At 34.7% G+C, this 18,837-nt stretch overlaps 1 protein-coding gene across 2 annotated transcripts in view; it reads left to right on the top strand.

The window, feature by feature from the left end:
• Positions 1-16,927, top strand: part of RBM27 (RNA binding motif protein 27) — a 64,087-nt gene extending 47,160 nt beyond the window's left edge. Inside the window, exons 15-21 of one of the 2 annotated variants that reach the window (XM_061188294.1) lie at positions 1,751-1,870; positions 3,233-3,307; positions 3,448-3,612; positions 4,966-5,070; positions 5,173-5,364; positions 14,817-14,927; positions 16,150-16,927. In XM_061188294.1, coding sequence (XP_061044277.1) covers positions 1,751-1,870; positions 3,233-3,307; positions 3,448-3,612; positions 4,966-5,070; positions 5,173-5,364; positions 14,817-14,927; positions 16,150-16,233 — 852 coding nt within the window. In that variant the 3' untranslated portion in view covers positions 16,234-16,927. The remainder of the gene's footprint in view (positions 1-1,750; positions 1,871-3,232; positions 3,308-3,447; positions 3,613-4,965; positions 5,071-5,172; positions 5,365-14,816; positions 14,928-16,149) is intronic. The other variant, XM_061188295.1, reaches the window with a different exon arrangement.
• Positions 16,928-18,837: the final 1,910 nt, after the last annotated feature.

An 18,837-nucleotide genomic window follows, 5' to 3' on the forward strand; every position in this document is an offset into this window, starting at 1 on the left:
TTAGAGATACAACTGAATTATTTTCAGATAAAATAATGTGTGTGTTATGATGATGTAGTTGGGGGTTTAAATAAAACAAGGTTATTTTATATAAAATCATGTAAATTAATTAATGATTTTACATAAAATAATGTAAATTGATGATTGTTTCTGCTTGCTGATGGATACGTCGTTTTTTATATACAATTTTGTACTTTTGTTTGTTTCAAAAAATTTGATACTAAAAGAAAAACAAAAGCAATCTCAGACTTTGAAGTCACACAGCCCTGACTGACTTGACCTGCTTCTTAACTAGCTGTGTTAAATAACTGGCGAGCATTGGTTTCCTTTTGAATAAACTCAGTTGCTATGGGGATTAAAAAATTTCATGTTGGTAAAGCATAAAAGAGAAGTGCTTATTCGCACATAATAAGTGCTCAGTAACTTGCAGGTGGTGCCGTTTTTATTTTGATAAATAGTAGTAACAGCACGGACATCATCTCTGCAGGTTCCTACAGTACTTGAGAGAGCTTCCTGTGGATTTAAAGTAGCTTAATTTTTAGGACAATTAAGTATTGTATGATTGAGATAAGTTTTGTATTTGTATATATTGCGTGATTGAATTTTCCATGAATTTCTTAGTATTATATCCTGTGTCCCTTATATCATATATTCAAAGTTAATTTAAAATTAAAAGAGTGGAGTATGTTAGGGAAGACTTGAACCAGAGAGGTGTTAGTACACCATATTGCTCTGCTGTGCCTTAAAGAGGGGAAGATTAACTGGAGTCATCTGTTCAGAAAGGAATCTAAATACCAAAACAAGCACAGTAAAGATGGTCACCATTTTACTTGCAAAGTTAGATCTGTGAGCTAACTAGTCTAATGGTTGGTTGTAAACTCATATAACATTTGATTAAATATAATATTAAGACTATGACTGCAAAGTACCTTAATTCTTAGGAGGGTCTGCAATTATTAGAAACATGCGTTCTTATTTGGCATTGTGGAAAATAGCTTAATGACTTTACCCCCCCAAAGACCTCCAGGAACACACCTGTAGTTGAACAACTCTTACTCAGTGAGGGAGTATACACAGTGAAACCATGGAACATCTCATTTAGAGGGTGTTAGCAAGGACTTATTTTAGGATTGGCTGTGTTAGGTGATTTGTTGGAGGGTTAAAGGAAACAGGAGTAATTCTATGGTCAGATTTCCTAATACATTTACCTAGAAGGAGGGAAGACTAGAATTACGCTAAAGCTGTAATTGGTAAAGAAGCTGTAGTCATTCATATTAGCCAGGGTAGAGAGATGTTTAGTCATTTTTATGGTTTGGATAGTGTTCATGGTTTGTGTGTGTGTGTGTGTTCAGTCATGATAATGGAGTGATCTTGTTTTTGCCTTGATCCACCATGGGCACAAGAGTGACCTTGTCTGAGGTTGATGTTCTATGAAATTGTTTATGTTCAACAAGGGGACACTAAGGCCTAGCTGTGAGTGGCAGTCTGGCTCCTAGATGTCAGGAGTTGTTCTTTTTCCCGCAATTAAAAAAATATAAAGAAAAGAAAGATAAGTGATTGTATTCAGAAACACAACATTATTGCTTAAAATTAGTTTTTGTTTTTATATTTGAATGACAATTGAGTTTATGTATAAAGAACTTGTTTTATAAATGAAGTTTTTAAATGTAAAAAAAATATATGGAGTCTTTTTAAAAAATGCTTTTAAGGTATTGCTAAGATTTAATTTAATTATATTTGTGTTTCATAGATATTTTCAACTCCAGGCCATCCAAAAATGATCTACAGCTCCTCAAACTTAAAGACACCTTCAAAACTTTGTTCAGGATCAAAGTCCCACGATGTCCAAGAAGTTCTTAAAAAGAAGCAGGTAACAGCCTCAATTCTTCTTTCCTTCAAGAGGAAAGGATCTATTGAATTCTTTTTTTTTTTTTTAATAAATTTATTTATTTATTATTTATTTATTTTTGGCTGCGTTGGGTCTTCGTTGCTGTATGTGGGCTTTCTCTAGTTGCGGAGAGCAGGGGCTACTGTTCGTTGCGGTGTGTGGGCTTCTCATCACAGTGGCTTCTCTTGTTGTGGAGCACGGGCTCTAGGCACACGGGCTTCAGTAGATGTGGCACGCAGGCATCAGTAGTTGTGGCTCGCGGGCTCTAGAGTGCAGGCTCAGTAGTTGTGGCGCACGGGCTTAGTTGCTCCGCGGCATGTGGGATCTTACTGGACCAGGGCTCAAACCCGTGTCCACTGCATTGGCAGGCAGATTTTCAACCACTGCACCACCAGGGAAGTCCGGGATCTGTTGAATTCTTAAGTGATTATATTAACACCTCTGAACAGTTCATGTTGTTATGGAACTACATTATAACATTTATTTAACTGCTGCTTGATGCATTGTACACTTGAAAAAAAGATGAGCAAACAGAAAAAATGTTTTGCAGTTGCCTTTCAGTGGCTACATCAAGCACAAAGAAAGAACTTTTTTCTATGTAAAAGTAAAAGACACTGAGCTGTCGTCCCGTCCGTCTCCCCCGCCCCCCGCAAGGGAGAGAAACAAATACTTTTATTTCATTATTTTCTCTTCTAATTCCTTTCTGGCTTCGTAAGTTAGATAATATTTCACGTGAAGTGTAACAATTATGTAGTTATTATTCATGTGACTCAGTTCTGAGTTTCATTATCATCTTAGATTTAAACTCACATAGAGTTTTTCAAATAAAATAGTTATTTATATATATTATCTCAGTATAATTGGAGATTTAATTAACAGAGGGGTTGGAGGCAACATTTTCCAGGCAAAAATCCATAGATTTTGCTATCATTTCTAACCTATAGCTGCATGTCACTTTTAGACTTTAGACTTTATTTTTAGACTTCAAACTTCAAAAATAAGGATTTCGCTTATTACGTGGGGAAGTGAAAACAGCTCTTGTTTTTCTTTACATGTATATTTAGGTCATTTAAGTGAATAAACCTCATAGATACAGTTAATTAGTGTTCAGTATTTTAAATATTAAAGTACAGTTACAAACATAAACTCTTATATTGAAAGTGTTGGGGAAAATAGGTTTAAAGGCTTCATCTCTGGCTTCAGCCGTTTTTTGATTAGGAGGAAAATCTGTTTCGTATAAGGAAGGGGTGACTCAGAAGAAATGAGTTGAGACTGTAGTAGCCTTATGTATCATGGGCAAACTTAGTTATTCATTACTGATTTTTTCTTTACCTGTTCATACAGGAAGCAATGAAGCTACAACAAGATATGAGGAAAAAGAGGCAAGAAATGTTAGAAAAACAAATAGAATGCCAAAAGGTAAGATAAATGTTCATTATTTGCATGCTGGAATTGATGTATGGAATGGATTTTACAAAGATATCCCCAATAAAGTTTTAAAAGTTATTTATATTAAAATTTACTAAGCATAGTTTTACTTTTTTCTGTTTATTTTATAGATGTTAATATCCAAGCTAGAAAAAAACAAAAACATGAAACCAGAAGAGAGAGCAAATATAATGAAGACTTTAAAAGAGCTTGGAGAAAAGATCTCACAATTGAAAGATGAGTTAAAAACATCTTCTGCAGTCTCCACACCATCTAAAGTAAAGACAAAAACAGAGGTACCTATTTGCATTTTTCATTCAGCATAGGGTTATTGAACATCTGTGGTGTGCTTGGCACTTTAAAAATGCAGTGGAACCCTTAGGTAGCTAATAGTCTAGTGTGAGACAATTATAAGTATCTTTTTTTTTTTTTAATGTTTCTGTAGATGCTGTACACTCCCTCTGAAAGAAGTGATAATACCCGGTTTGAACAAAGATGTTTTTTAACTGAATTTTTTTGTTCTCCATGCTGACGATGTAACTGCTTAGAGTGATGGCAAGGAAAGAGACATTTCCTATTTCAGCAGCTTTTTTTCTAATTTTTTAATAATGTTGTAATGCATCCATCCCTTTTAATATTCAAAAGATATCATTGACTTTAGTATGGGTAAAAATACGGCTTTCTATTGAAAAGAATAATCAAAAGTTCTAGATCCATTTAAGTCTAATTTTGTTCATTTCTATTTGTTTCCTTACTGTAGAAGAATACGTGCTTTTACACCATGGTTCCATCATTATTCTACAGCTCTGTAGTGGGATTTTAGATAAATTTGCAGCCCTTTGAGAACTGGGAATAAATTTGTCAGATATATATATATAGAATGCAAATTTTTATGTACAATATTATATTACATTTGAAATTGTGGTTCTCTGTTATAAAAGGAATGTAAAGTGTTTCATTAAGATTGCTTTTACACAACATTGTAAATCAACTATACTCCAATAAAAATTTTTTGAAAAAGATTAATTTATGATCTAAAAAAAGATTGCTTTTTAAAAATATAATAAAAATGTTATTTTAATTGAAATTTCCCCCAATTATAAAAAGAGCATTTAATTATAGGAAGAAATTTAAGAGAATATGGGGGAAAGAAAATCTCTCATAGTCACAGCAGCTAAAGGCTGATAATTTGTTTCTTACCAAAAAAAAAAAAAAAAAAAGAGTGGCAATAGTTATAGGGTTCAGATCTGAAAGCAATTATGTAACTGTTATGTTTGTACTATTAGTGAATTTTTATTGTGTAATTTATTTTGCCCTATTATGTTTCACTTATGATGCTTTATTATGTTCTCAGCTCCCTCATCTCAGATGACTGTTTCCAAGGTCTGATTTTTAGGCCATCTTAAGCATTTGTAATACTGCTTGCTTATTAAGCAGTAATACTGTTTATTGTTACTACTGAGAACATTATACTCTCTACATGTTTTCAGTATTATAACTGTAAAGTTACTTTCCTTAAAACACCCATGTTTATTGCGTACTCTCACATTTACCCAGAAGAGATGTGTGTCATTCTGTAAGTGTCATATTGTGAACAAGATTTTGTAAGTTGTCTAAAAAATACATTTTTACTCTTAATTTTTCCAAAGGCCCAAAAAGAACTATTAGATACCGAACTGGACCTTCACAAGAGGCTATCCTCAGGAGAAGACACAACAGAGTTACGGAAAAAACTCAGTCAGTTACAGGTTGAGGTGAGATTTAAGAGGAGTTACCCACTACATTTAACATCTCAAAATAGTTTTCCAAGATTTAGTCTGACAATGTGTTATATTCTGCTTTTTGTTGTTATTCAGGCTGCACGATTAGGTATTTTACCTGTGGGTCGAGGAAAGACCATGTCCTCTCAAGGTCGAGGAAGAGGCCGAGGCCGTGGAGGAAGAGGAAGGGGTTCACTAAATCACATGGTGGTGGACCACCGCCCTAAAGCACTAACAGTTGGGGGATTCATTGAGGAGGAGAAAGATGACTTACTTCAGCATTTTTCAGTAAGTTTTTAAAGGAGTAAATGCCAACTCTAAAAGCATTGTATTTAGCATTTCCTTGCTGCCTTCTGTATAAATGTCAAATGTTTTATAGATTAGAAAATTAAGTTGTAAAATCATGGATATTAGCAAATTCCTATTAATATATCTGAAGGTCAAGAAGCAGCTCATGCTATATTCCATAATACTTCACATAAATGCATTTGTCGTAACAAGTTATTCGAAAGCTATATTTGATTTTTGCTTTAGGGTTTATTACATGGTTTACCAGGTGTTTATAGTCAGTAAGTAAAAATAGTCTAGGATGGAGACGAAATCCAAAGGAAGAATTTGTTAGGAGAAGAGTCATGTTTAGTTATATTCTGTATACAGTGGTGACCACTTACTTTTAGACAAATATGCAAATAGATATTTGCCACAAGTGAATATTTTTATTATTTTGCACATAAACAGAGTATATTCTCTTTCTAACCACTCATTAATGCATTCAGTAAATATTTTTTGAGTGTTATTTGTGCTAGAGCATTTTCATACATGATCTCATGTAACCTTAAATAACTGTATAAAGTGCAAGTAGAAACCCATGTGTACAGATCGGAAAACTAAAGCTTAAAAAAGTCACCCAAGATCATACAGTTAATACGTGACAGGACCAAGGTAAAAATACACAACTGACTGTTAACATCCAGGATGCCTACTCCTCAAACAACTTTTTTGAGAGAAAACATTTTCAGCCCTATTAAGTGTTAAACATGGTGAGAGAAATCTTAAAGAGCAAGACTTCACCCTGTAGTTTCTTATTAGTTTGATGCTCATTAATCCTGTTTCACCCTGGCTATTAGAGAATGGTGGGTTGTTATAAGATGTCCAGATTTGAGAGCCACCTGGGCTGCAGTCTGTTTACTCTTGAGCCAGTTTTTTCACTAGCCTGACTGTTATTTTCTTTTGTGGTAAAGTGGGAGATTGTCTTGAAGTGACTTCTTTGAGGAGTAAAGAAGGAGGAGCACTGTACATGGGCAGGGTGTTCTTCTGGAGGCTGGGTGAACGTTGATTTTTGTCTCTCAGTGTTGAGTACATAACATTCGAATCTCCTTGCCAAAACGTGGGCATGGGCATTTAGACCCACTGCCAGCTCTGGTGAGGTGCATTAGATAATAATGTATAATAATGTAAAGCAGAATTTTTGTAAATTTGACTCTGTAGAAAGTTTTAGTTACAAAAAGTAGGTAATTTTGTTAGGTAGGAAGCTGCATGCTCTACCCTGAGGGTTATATATAAATCTTTAAATTTTAATCCAGAAGTCATGCTCAAATGGCTCTCTTTCCTTCTTGTAAGTAGAGTCATTCTAGAGTATCTAATAATAACCAACTTTTATATACATACATTTGTTAAGTCTGAAATACGGCGCTTGGTTTGCGGAAAGGGGCATGTCCAGGCATTTGGGGAAGGAGCAAACAAAGCCAAGGCCAGTAAGGCGACTTCAAGAATGAGACACTACCATTGGTTTCAATGGTGTTTTGTAGTTTGTTTTTTGTTTTGATAGGGTGCTATCAGACAGTCTTGATTGCTAGAAACATACTTACACTAGTAACAGATACTTGGGCAGTATAGTATGCTTTCTTTGAAAAAAATACAGGAATACATATGCCTAAGACATTATTGAAAGTAGATTTAGCAAACCTATAGGGTAACTCTTCTTCAAGGTCTTTTATAATCCCACAAAGGCTAAAGTAAAATGTATATTTTCAATATTCTTTTACTGTCCTTAATGATTGTGAAAGGATCATGGATCAACCATATCTGTATGAAAAGGTGATGGATGGGTGTTAGTGAAGCTGTTCTGAAGTGTGAGGACCTAATTCTAGAGTCCTTCAGTTTATTCTTGTATTCATTAATCCAGTGGTCCCCAACCTTTTTAGCACCAGGGGCTGGTTTCGTGGAAGACAATTTTTCCACGGACCAGAGGGGAGGGGGGAATGGTTTCGGGATGATTCAGGCCCATTACATTTATTGTGCACTTAATTTCTATTATTATTACACTGTAATATATAATGAAATAATTATACAATTCACCATAATGCAGAATCAGTGGGAACCCTGAGCTTGTTTTCACTTGCCACTCACCGACAGGGTTTTGATGTGAGTCTGCATGCAGTTGATTTATTATGGTCTCTGTGCAGTCAAACCTCTCTGCTAATGATAATCTGTATTTGCAGCCGCTCCCCAGCGCTAGCACCACTGCCTCAGCTCCACCTCAGATCATCAGGCATTAGATTCTCACAAGGAGCGTGCAACCTAGATCCCTCACATGCACAGTTCACAGTAGGGTTCATGCTCCTATGAGAATCTAATGCCGCTGCTGAACCTGACAGGAGGCAGAGCTCAGGTGGCAATGCAAGCAATGGGGAGTGGCTGTAAATACAGGCGAAGCCTCACTTGCTCACCTGCCACTCACCTCCTGCTGTGTGGCCAGGAGTGGGGGTGGGGGTTGAGGACCCCTGCATTAATCCACTTTTAAGAATTTATCATACGGAAATTATGCAAACGATTCTGCAAACTGTAAGTGTGCTCAGTGTAGCACTCTCTGTAATAGTGAAAATGAGAACTATCTAAACGCTCAACAGTACTTTGCTGCTATTAAAAACATGTTTTTAAAGAATAATGACATAAGAAAATTCTCAGGATTGTCTTTTAGGTTAAGAAAAGGTGGGATAGGAGAGTATACATAAACTTGGAATGGAACTGCTTTAAATTGTTAGTTCTGGGTGGGAGAATTCAAGTTAGTTTTAATTTTTTTTTCCCTTCTAGGCTCTTCTCTGTTTTCTGTGCTTTCCAAAGGAACATATCTTATTTTTAAAATCAGACTTTTTAACTGCACATGCATTTTTAAGATGAAGCACCAGCATTTTTATACTGTATATGTTAAAACCAAATTTGAGGATATGTGTTAATCTTGGGCTTTTAGGTCCCAGATTCGTACATGAAAAATATGAGTAAATTTAAAAATTGTTGACCTTTGAGCAGCATGGGTTTGAACTGTGCTGGTCCACTTATACACAGATTTTTTTCAATAATAAGGCTGACAGTAAGTTATTACTAAGATTTTTGACCGTGTGGAGGGTTAGCACCCCTAATCCCTGTGTTGTTCAGGGGTCAACTATATACACAAATTTAAAATCCAGAGAATGTTTATATACAATGGAAGTTATCTATAACAACATAAAACATGTATAATAATATATAAATATTTTAATAGTATATATCACTAGTCAGACTTTTTCTAGTAAAGAACCAGATAGTAAACGCGTTGGGCTTTTGAAGACTTCGTACAGTCTCTGTCACATTTTCTCCTTTTCCTCCTCTCTCTAAACCTGTCCTTCCCTCTTCCTCTTCCTTCTTCTTTTTCCTTTTCTTCTTTTAATAATTTTTTATAAATGTAAAAATAATTCATAGCTCACAGGCCACCAAAAACAAGGTGCTGGGCCATGTTTGGCCTGAAGGTTGTAGTTTGCAGACCCCTGGTATATATTATTGTATTACTTTATATATTAAATATTTAAGTTCAAAAATGGGAAATATGGGACTTCCCTGGTGGCACAGTGGTTGGAACTCCACGCTCCCAATGCAGGGGGCCCGGGTTCGATCCCTGGTCAGGGAACTAGATCCCACATGCATATCGCAACTAAGAGCTCGCATGCCACAACTAAGGGGCCCACCTGCTGCAACTAAGGAGCTGGCGAGCCTCAACTAAGGAGCGTGTCTGCTGCAACTAAGACCCGGTGCAACCAAATAAATTTTTTTTTTAAAAAAAAAAGGGAAATAATATCATGTAATATATAAATAGAATTTTGTATATTTTAAAGATAAAATCAGTGAGTCCCAAAAGAACTTTTCTTTAAAAAGCATCCTTATTTATATATCTTTCATTTGACAGAGATAGGAGGGTATCAAAGACCTTCATGAAGAAGTTCCTTTAAGTATTTTAATATTAAAGTTTAGGTAAAAGCTGCAAATTTTAAGTCATAGAGCCTTGCTTAAGGGCACAGATAGGATGAGAGCTTAGGGTGCTTTCCTTCACTCCTGGGTAAAGAGAGGTTCAGCTAATTTCAACAGGGAAAGTTATTTATACTGAATGTTTGGAATACTTGAACTGTACTTTGGCATTTTTTCAATAGTATGCGTCATTTAACTACAAAGATTTTGAGCTATGGTAGTGTGGTTTAGAGTTGTACTCAGTAATAATAGAGTGGAAGTGGATTTTTTTATTTTCTTCTTCCTGATTATGAAAATAGTAAATGCTTCTCAGGATGCATTTAGCTGCAAGTAACAGATAAATAACTTGGAAAATATGGAAATTTATTTTCTTTTTTTTCAAGAAGTCTAGAGGTAGGGAGGTTTTAGGATTGATTATTTAAGAAACTCAGCTACACAGGTTCTTTTCATATTTCTCCTCTACTATCCTAGTGTGTTGGCTTTCTTTCTTAGGTCTTTTTCTTCATGGTGTCAGTCAGGATGGCTAGTTAGGGTGTTTCCTGTTTTTTCACTGTTATGGACAATGTTATATACATCTTACTGGATTTGGCGTTTTTGAGTGAAATGATTTGTTATGTGGACAGTCCTGTGCATTGCAGGACCTTTAGCACCTCTGGCTCTCACCTACTAAATACTAGTAAGTGCTCTTCAGTCAGCGTGACCACCAAAATGCCCTCTAGAGTAACATTATCGTCTCCCGCCGAGAACCATTGCCCTAGGTTAGTTCGTAGGAGCAAGATGACTGGATCGAAGGCATGCGTATGTGTATTTAAAATTTTGGTACAGCTTGCCAGATGACCCTCCAGGAATGTTGTGCTAATTTAAACTTGTAGTGACATTGGGTGAGAGCACCTGCTTGCCCATATCCTCAACAGCACTTAAGGTTTGTTTTTTCATCTTTGCCAGTCAGGGGATTGATGAATCATGACTGGCACAGATTTGGCATCAGTTTCTGATCTGGGAAAATGGCTGTGTAGGTGAATTTCTCTCTGCGTAACTTCTGCCTGTAAGGTTCTACATGCTTCTGAGTTACTGCATATAATTTTTTATTGATGATATGTAATTGATTTGCTCATATTCACACATATATTCATATATGATAATATTTGATTTATTTTGGGGGCAGCACACATATACATAGTCGAAAAGAAAAGTATGTACAATGAAAAGTAAGATTTCCTGGACTTCTCTGGCGGTCCAGTGGTTAAGACTCCATGCTTCCAATGCAGGGGACACGGGTTTGATCCCTGGTCGGGAAGCTAAGATCCCGCATGCCGCGTGGCGTGGCCAAAAGAAAAAGAAAAGGAAAGAAAAATAAGATTTCCTTCTACCTCCAGTCATTCAGTTCCACTCCCCATAGGCAATTACTGTTAATTGTGCATATGGTGTTGCTTTGTTTTTAATGGCGGCATGGTGATTTATTTTATAGATGTACTGTACTAGATTTAATTAGTCCTGTATTGATGGACATCTAACTTTTCTCCAATATTTCATTATTTCAAGCCATGGTATAGATATGCGTGTGAGAGAATATATATGTGTGTATAGAAAAATTAGATATTTTGATAGGTATATGAGGCAAGTCCTAAATTTTTTAAAGTATTTTTAATTAAAAAAATTATTACATGCAAAGGGTTAAAATTCGGTTAATAAAAAGTAAAAATCTCACCTCTTAATCTTGGCCTACTCTTACAAGGTAGTTATTATTCTTGGATATTTTTATAGAAAAAAATTACGAATATAAGAATACATATATTAAGTCTCTCATTTAAAAAATTTTACCGGGGCTTCCCTGGTGGCGCAGTGGTTGAGAATCTGCCTGCCAATGCAGGGGACACGGGTTCGAGCCGTGGTCTGGGAAGATCCCACATGCCGCGGAGCAACTGGGCCCGTGAGCCACAACTACTGAGCCTGTGCGTTTGGAGCCTGTGCCCCGCAACAAGACAGGCCGCGACAGTGAAATGCCCGCGCACGGCGATGAAGAGTGGTCCCCGCTCGCCACAACTAGAGAAAGCCCTCGCACAGAAACGAAGACCCAACACAGCCAAAAATAAATAAATAAATAAATAAATTTATTTTTTTAAAAAAAATTTTTTTACCAAAATGGGATCATTTATAAATACAGAGGTGCATTCTGAACATTGCTTTTTTACATAAATATCTTGGCTAATTGGTATTTTCGTGAAATTATGAAGATAATACTCAACTTAAAATGTTTATTGAAACAAACTATACCAATAAGAAATGTATAGTTAAGTGATTTATCAGAAGGTACCATATTACCTGCCCCTCAGGTCAAGAAATAGAACATTCCCAGCACCTCAAAAGTCTCCTTCTGCCCCCTTCCAGTCACTATCTTCTCTCCTCCTCAGAAAAAGTCTAGCCTCACTTTATTATAATCACCTCCTTGCTTTCTTTATACAGTTGATTCTCATTATTCGTGGATACTGCATTGCACATTCACCTACCCACTAAAATTTATTACCGCCTCAAAATCAATACCTGAAGTGCTTCTGTGGTCATTTTCAGACATGTGCAGAACTGTGAAAAATTTGAGTTGACCAGTGCACAAGTTCCCAACGGAGGTCAAATGAGGTGATGTTCTGCCGTCTCGTCTCAGCTCTCATCCTGTAAACAAGTCTTTTTTGCAGTCTATTTAGTGCCATATTTCTCTCATTTTTTTGTGCTTTTCATTGGTGATTTCACTATTTAAAATGGCTTCCAAGTATAGTTCTGAAGTGCTGTGTAGTGTTCAGTAAGGTAGTGATGTGCCTCATGGTGAAGATGTGTGTTAGAGATAAGCCGTGTTCAGGCATGAGTTGTCATGCTTTGGGCCATGAGTTCAATGTTAATGAATCAACAGTATATATTAAATAATGTCTTTAAACATAAAATAAGGTTACATATTGATCAGTGGACAAAAATGTTTTGACCAGAGGCTCATAGGAACCTAACCCTCTATTTCCCCTAGGAACAATGGTTCAGTGTTTGCTAATTCAGTGCTTGGGTGAACTTTATGTGACTACTGCAAATAATGAGAATCAACTGTATTTTTATCACCTAAATGTGTATTCCTAAATATTATAGTATTATTTTGCCTATTTAAGAAAATTTATATATATGGAACCACATAGTATATATTCTGTTGTGTCTACTTTTTTTTTTTCTTAACATTATGTTTGTGAGATTCATTCATGTTATTACATGTAACAGTAGTTTGCTATTTTTATTGCTGTATAATTTTCAGTTGTATAAATATACCACAATTTATTTTTCCATTCTCCTATTGATAGGTATTTGGGTTATTTCCATTTCATTTTTATGAACAGTATTGCTATGAACATTGTTTTAAATGTCTTTTCATATATACGTGTACATTTCTGTTGGATATACATGGACTTGTGAAGTGAACTGCATCAGTTTTATTAGTTTAGATTCCCACCAGTGGTGTGTGAGAGTTCCTGACTTGGTATTATTAGAATACATCTTTATTCTATTTATTAATCTTATTTGTTACAAGTTAGGTAGTGGGAGTTTTATATTCTTAGTTCCTGACTGCATACAAATTAAATTTTTCCTTCTTCCTTCAGTAATATATATGCAATACATCTAATGCCTTAAAATTTCTTTTGGAGGATAGAACTGCTACCCTCTTTGGAAAGCAACCCAGTTAATATAGGTTAAAATTTTTTATATTGCTTTTTCTTGCTAATAAAAGTAATATAACTTTACTTAAAAATTCAAATAACAAAGTCTAAGGACCTAATGTATAACATGGTGACCGTAGTTGACAACACTGTATTATATAATTGAAATTTGCTAGGAGAGTAGAACTTAAATGTTCTAATAACCCCCCTCCCCTGCCCCCCTCCCAAAAGGGTAATAAATACGTGAGGTATGCATGTGTTAATTAACTCTATGGGGTTTCCTTTCACAGTGTATCAAATCATCACATTGCACACTTTAAATATCTTACAGTTTTGTCAGTTATACTTCAGTAAAGCTGGGAAGAATTTAAATAATATAGAAATGAACGAAATACCGAAGAAATCTCTATAATTGGGCTGTATGTTAAAGGATAGAGTAAGGGCAAGGGATGTCTATTACACAAATTACCTGTTTTTTCTTTCCCCAAGGTTTATTGAGATATAATTGACATACAACATTGTATTATTTTAAGATGTGCAACATAATGATTCAGTATACATATGCATTGTGATTACTAAAATAAGTTTAGTTAAAATCCATCACCACACATAGTTAAAAATTTTTTTTCCGTGTGATGAGAACTTTTAACGTCCACTCACTTAGTAACTACCTGATTTTGAAAAGATGGTAAATGTATATTTGGGTTAGGGCCATTTTGATATGTCATTTTAGTTTGTCCCATGAGTCAAAATGTTTGGTGTCAGGTTATAAACATTTAACCACCTACAAGGGATAATAGGAGTTTTTCCTTAAATCACAGGCTGTGATATCAACAGAGACAGTAATTGACTGGTATGCATCTGGCCTAATGTACACTCTTGCCATGCAATGATCTGAGTGTTCTATGGAAATATTTTGCAAATGCTTCATGAAGTTTATCAATATTTTTCCTAGAAAAACTAGGGTGAAACCCCAAATTTAAAAGAGCCCCTTCTATTACATATTTTAGAAATGAACCAAGAATTGGGGATATTCTACAACCCAGATCTGTTGATAGGAAAGCTGTAGGAATGATTAAGCTTTCACTTTCATGAAACTTTGGGTCTCTGTTCTTTTGTCTCTGTGGCTTTGTCCTTAAAATTAAACTTTTGGTTTCTCTTACTGAAATTTGCTGGGGAGGAAAAAAATGTTTAGACAGTAGTAACAAGAAATACTTTTGAAACTGCGTAGTTTTACCCTGAGATAGGATAGTAGGTGTTTAACATTTGTGGGATGCGTAGATGAGCTGCAGAGTATTTGTCATTGTTATATAGCATTTCAGGAAAAGAAGTGGGAATAGTTTTAACACATATAGATGGGGATATAAGAGATGTCATGAGATGAATAGATAATTTTTAAATTACTTATATTTGTAAGGTTTTACTCTAAATATGTAGATTATCAAAGCCAGAGGCCAATAATAAGACAGTATTTGTTGTCCTCGTCATGACTTTCTAAGTAGAATGACTATATAATTTATCATCCAAACCAAGACAGATCTTAAAATTTATGTGACATCAACATTAATCATGGACTATCCTGGGAAAACCAGGCATGTGGTCTTCTAATTAAAAAGAACTTCACTTTTTCTAGCTCTCATTGGAGATTATTTGTAGATCCATTTTAACAGATTTTTTTTTTCCCTCAAGTCATTAAACTTTTAATAGCACACAATTTGAAGAAATCCTTAGTAAATGTGAGTACAAACTTTTGTGTTCTTCTAAAATCTGTTTTAGCCTGCAAACCAAGGGTCAAAATTCAAAGACCGTCGGCTACAAATATCATGGCACAAGGCCAAGGTGCCTTCTGTATCCACTGAGACTGAGGAAGAAGAAGTCAAGGAGGAGGTAAATTTAACGATTGAAAATAAGAGTTGAATTAGATTGTTTTCCAGTTATATGCTTTTCTTAACATTAAAGTAAGTAATATAAATTTAAAAATAAATATTGAGTTTTTTCATGCATGTAATTAATTAAGACTAGTCTAGAAGTTTATTAAAGAATCAGATTAGGTGCAGAAATAAAGCTCTTTTGGGGGTTATTTTCTGGTGTAGGAGAGACTGTACTTTTTTTAAAATGTGCATTTATATTGGCTTTATTGGGGCTCTGGATGTTTTTATTTTGGTAAATGAAGACATGGATTAAGTGAACAAATTAAATTTTATCTGATCTAGTTTTCACTTATTCAAGTTCTGTAAGTAATAGATTTGAGTTTCTTATTTTCTTTCTACGTATAGTTGGTTAAAATGAGAGTGTAAAGAAGATGGGCATAAGAGGGAAGAATAGCAAAACCAAGGACTTAAATAATACAAGTACTAACCAGCTTCTTAAAACATGAGAATTAATATTGCTTTTTTACTCCTGTATTTCTAATTAGTTTATCAAAATGGACACTTAGGCAGCATTGCAAGTTATTCCTCATTCATCGTAATTTTGGTTTTAAAAGATAGCGAGCATTTATGGCTGATCAAGAGTCTTCCTGACCAAGTGGGTAATTTTACATAACAAAAGCAGAAACATTTCCCTTGTTTAAAAAAGAAAGAAAAGAAAAATCTTGGTATTTCAGGAATGTTTGTAGATACTTTGTGTAAGATTTTAGATTTTTATGTAAGATTTGGAATGTCAGTGTCATAGGGAAGGTATTATATTCGTCCCTCACAAATAATCGGATATTAGAGGAAAAGTTTAGAAGTTCAAATGGTTATTTATTTTCCTCACTTTTAAGATAATAGAATAAAATTAATTTTATCAAAAACATGTTTCATAGATATCCCCCTCCCCCCACTAAATGTTCATATGTTATTTACTTTATTTTTCTGATGATATTAGAATGGAAATCTTCTCCTATTAAACTAGCAAAATTAGCAGGGGAGAAGAATATATATATATATACAATTTTTTTTTTTTTTTTTTTAATGTTTTGGGGTTTTTTTGCCCCAAAAAGATACTTTGCGTCACTTGTAAATCCAGCCTGGGCTTTGTATACTAGTCTGTTTGTCCTTTGGCCTAAAAAGCATTTTACTTAACTTACTTGTGCCACTGAGCAGATTTTACCCTCTCTTTTCTTCAGGAAACAGAAACGTCAGATTTGTTTTTGCATGATGACGACGATGAGGACGAAGATGAATATGAGTCTCGTTCATGGCGAAGATGAAATCTGATGTGAGCTGTATAATTTTTAGGAATATTGTTTAGAAGAACAACTTTTTAAAATTATTTAAAGAAGTCAATGAGCCAAAAAAATTGTTTTTATTTTTATTTTCAACACAGTAGGTTTAAGGACAGCAAGTTTGCTATTTAAATGCATCTCATAACTGTTCATGATATTAAAGCACCAAAGGCCTAGTGACTTTTACACAGTTGTGAAGATCCACAAGAATGACTTGGATAATCTCTAGAGCCTTATTTTTCCACACCACCTGTTTTTGTTGCTATTGGTGTTGGATTATGATGTAAATGACAGGGTGTTCAGAAATTTTATTTTGGATTATAATCTGCTGATAAAATTTCATTAAATGTCAAAATCGCCTGGAATCTCTTATCTCTTAGCTATTATAGATGGGTCGTCAGATAGTAGGAGATATTTGTAATTAAAATACCCTTTTGCTTTCAAGAGTTGTCTTGGAAGAAAAGTAAATTTAATTATTTTATTGAGGAGGAGCCCAGTTTGAATTCAATCTAAATTTCGGGGGGATTTAATGTGCAGCAGTAAGTAATATTTTAGTGTAAATTGTAACTGTTCTTCAATGCTATAAGGCAATGGTAGCTAGCTCTGGTATTTCCATTCTGTCATCATATTAACTCTCCTGGACTTCTGCCACTGATTTTTAGTTTGCTTTGAAATTACTGAGCACTGGTTCAGTTGGTCCTTTTTTTTTCCTTTCTTTTTTTTAACATTCTCAGAATATAAAAGGCTTTCACCTGTTGCCCCTTTCTCATCCCCATTTTCTTTCTCCTGCCTTTTTATTAATAGCCTGACTTACCCATTATTGAGATAAGTGATTCTTTTGGGCCACCAAAAGTCAGTCCCCAATAAAAAGTTTAAACCAGCACCTTGATAAACAAGTGATATTTTGACGAGAATAATGGAAGGATTTGTGGGGAGAGAGAGTCACCAGCTTTTTTTTTTTTTTTTTTTTTTTTTAAAGCTTCACTTTAGTTAATAGTTATGCAGAAGGGTTTGAAAGTGTGTGAAATTCTTTCCCTAAATTTAAACCACGATGATGAGGTGACTGGGGATAGGTTGGGGGTGGGATGGGGTAGGGGGGATGGGTATGCTAGTAATAAATGGGAGTCATAACTTGACTTTGATCAGATGACCTTATATTTTCATAATTTTGTAGCTTGTTGCTATCCATGAACATATGCATCCTTCAGTAGACGGTTTCCTTCACTGTGTGCATTTTTACTGTACACTGTATAGAGTATCTGTTAAGTAAAATATATCTGTAAATTTATGTCCTTGTGTTCTGAATGTTAGATGGAAAAGCAGAGGAGCAACACTACACTGTACTGACCCCTGGGGAAATAAAATGATTAATGTACATAGGACGTCACTTTTTCAAGGATATGCACAGCTATGTTTTTATAGTACGTGTGGCGTGAACATTTGAAACCTCCTGTTGGCTTCAGAAGGTTCTTGGTGATCACTATGTCAAGGATTTTGTTTCCTGAGGTGAAGACTGTTTCTCAAAATAGAAACTATTCACTAAGAAACTTAAAACCATCAGGACTCTAGATTTACTTGGCTACAAGAAGTTAAATCCCATGTTCTGACGATCTTTCCTCTTCTACATGTTTTCCTGGAATGATGTGTCAAACCAGGATCATTTTTAAGTTTTCATGTAATTTTCCCTTCATAATAATAAGGACTTCCTCTTTCTAGGTTATTGTTATATTTCTGATAACACAAAGCTAAAATAAGCTTATAAAGGAAGGAAAACATTACAGTGGGGTAGGGGTACCTAGAATAAGCAATCTTACTCCTTCCTCCCCCGTCATCTCTAACGAAATTTTCCTGATGTCTGTGGCTCAGTCGGTATATATTTTGAAAGATTCATTGTGGTGAATATTTTGAGTCCTGACAGTTTAAACGTGATAGAGGGAACAAAGGATTTATATATTTTTTGTACAAAGTTTTTTCTTAAACTGTATAATTTTGTAAATAATTTGTTTGGTTTTTTTGTGTACTAAAACTACCAGCGTATAGATTTCAATAAGAATTGTTGTATTTTTGTATTTGGAAACTGAAAATTACAGTAAATTAATGGAGCTGTAAGGAAATTTTCAGTAGACTGACAATTCAGCAGAATGAGATTCCTTTTCATATGATTTTTTAACCTAAAATTGACATCTTATTACACTCTCAGTACAGACAGAGTTGAGGATTTGTTTGACCTTTTTAGTTCTTGGGGGAGAGGGGGGTGAAAGAGAAGGATGTTAAAGTGAAGAATAGCTAGACACTTTTTCGAGTAAGTTTTGAGGCCCTTTATATAAAACTTAGTTTTCGATACACCTAAAATACTTCATAAACGTCTTTTGTAAGACTTCTAAAACATGTTTGACTCTCAAAAATGTATTCAAAATATGCGTTAAATATAATATTAGAAAATTTAAGTTAAGGTTAGCATAAACTAGTTAAATGTATATATTTTTTCCTTTAGGATTGAGATCCCCAAGCATTAGAATTTCTCTTAAAAGCGAGTAACTATGACTTGTTTTCTTGGCATCTTCACTTACAGAAATAACATATACCATC

This window comes from Eubalaena glacialis, chromosome 4 (assembly GCF_028564815.1).
Source record: "Eubalaena glacialis isolate mEubGla1 chromosome 4, mEubGla1.1.hap2.+ XY, whole genome shotgun sequence".
NCBI lineage: Eukaryota > Metazoa > Chordata > Mammalia > Artiodactyla > Balaenidae > Eubalaena > Eubalaena glacialis.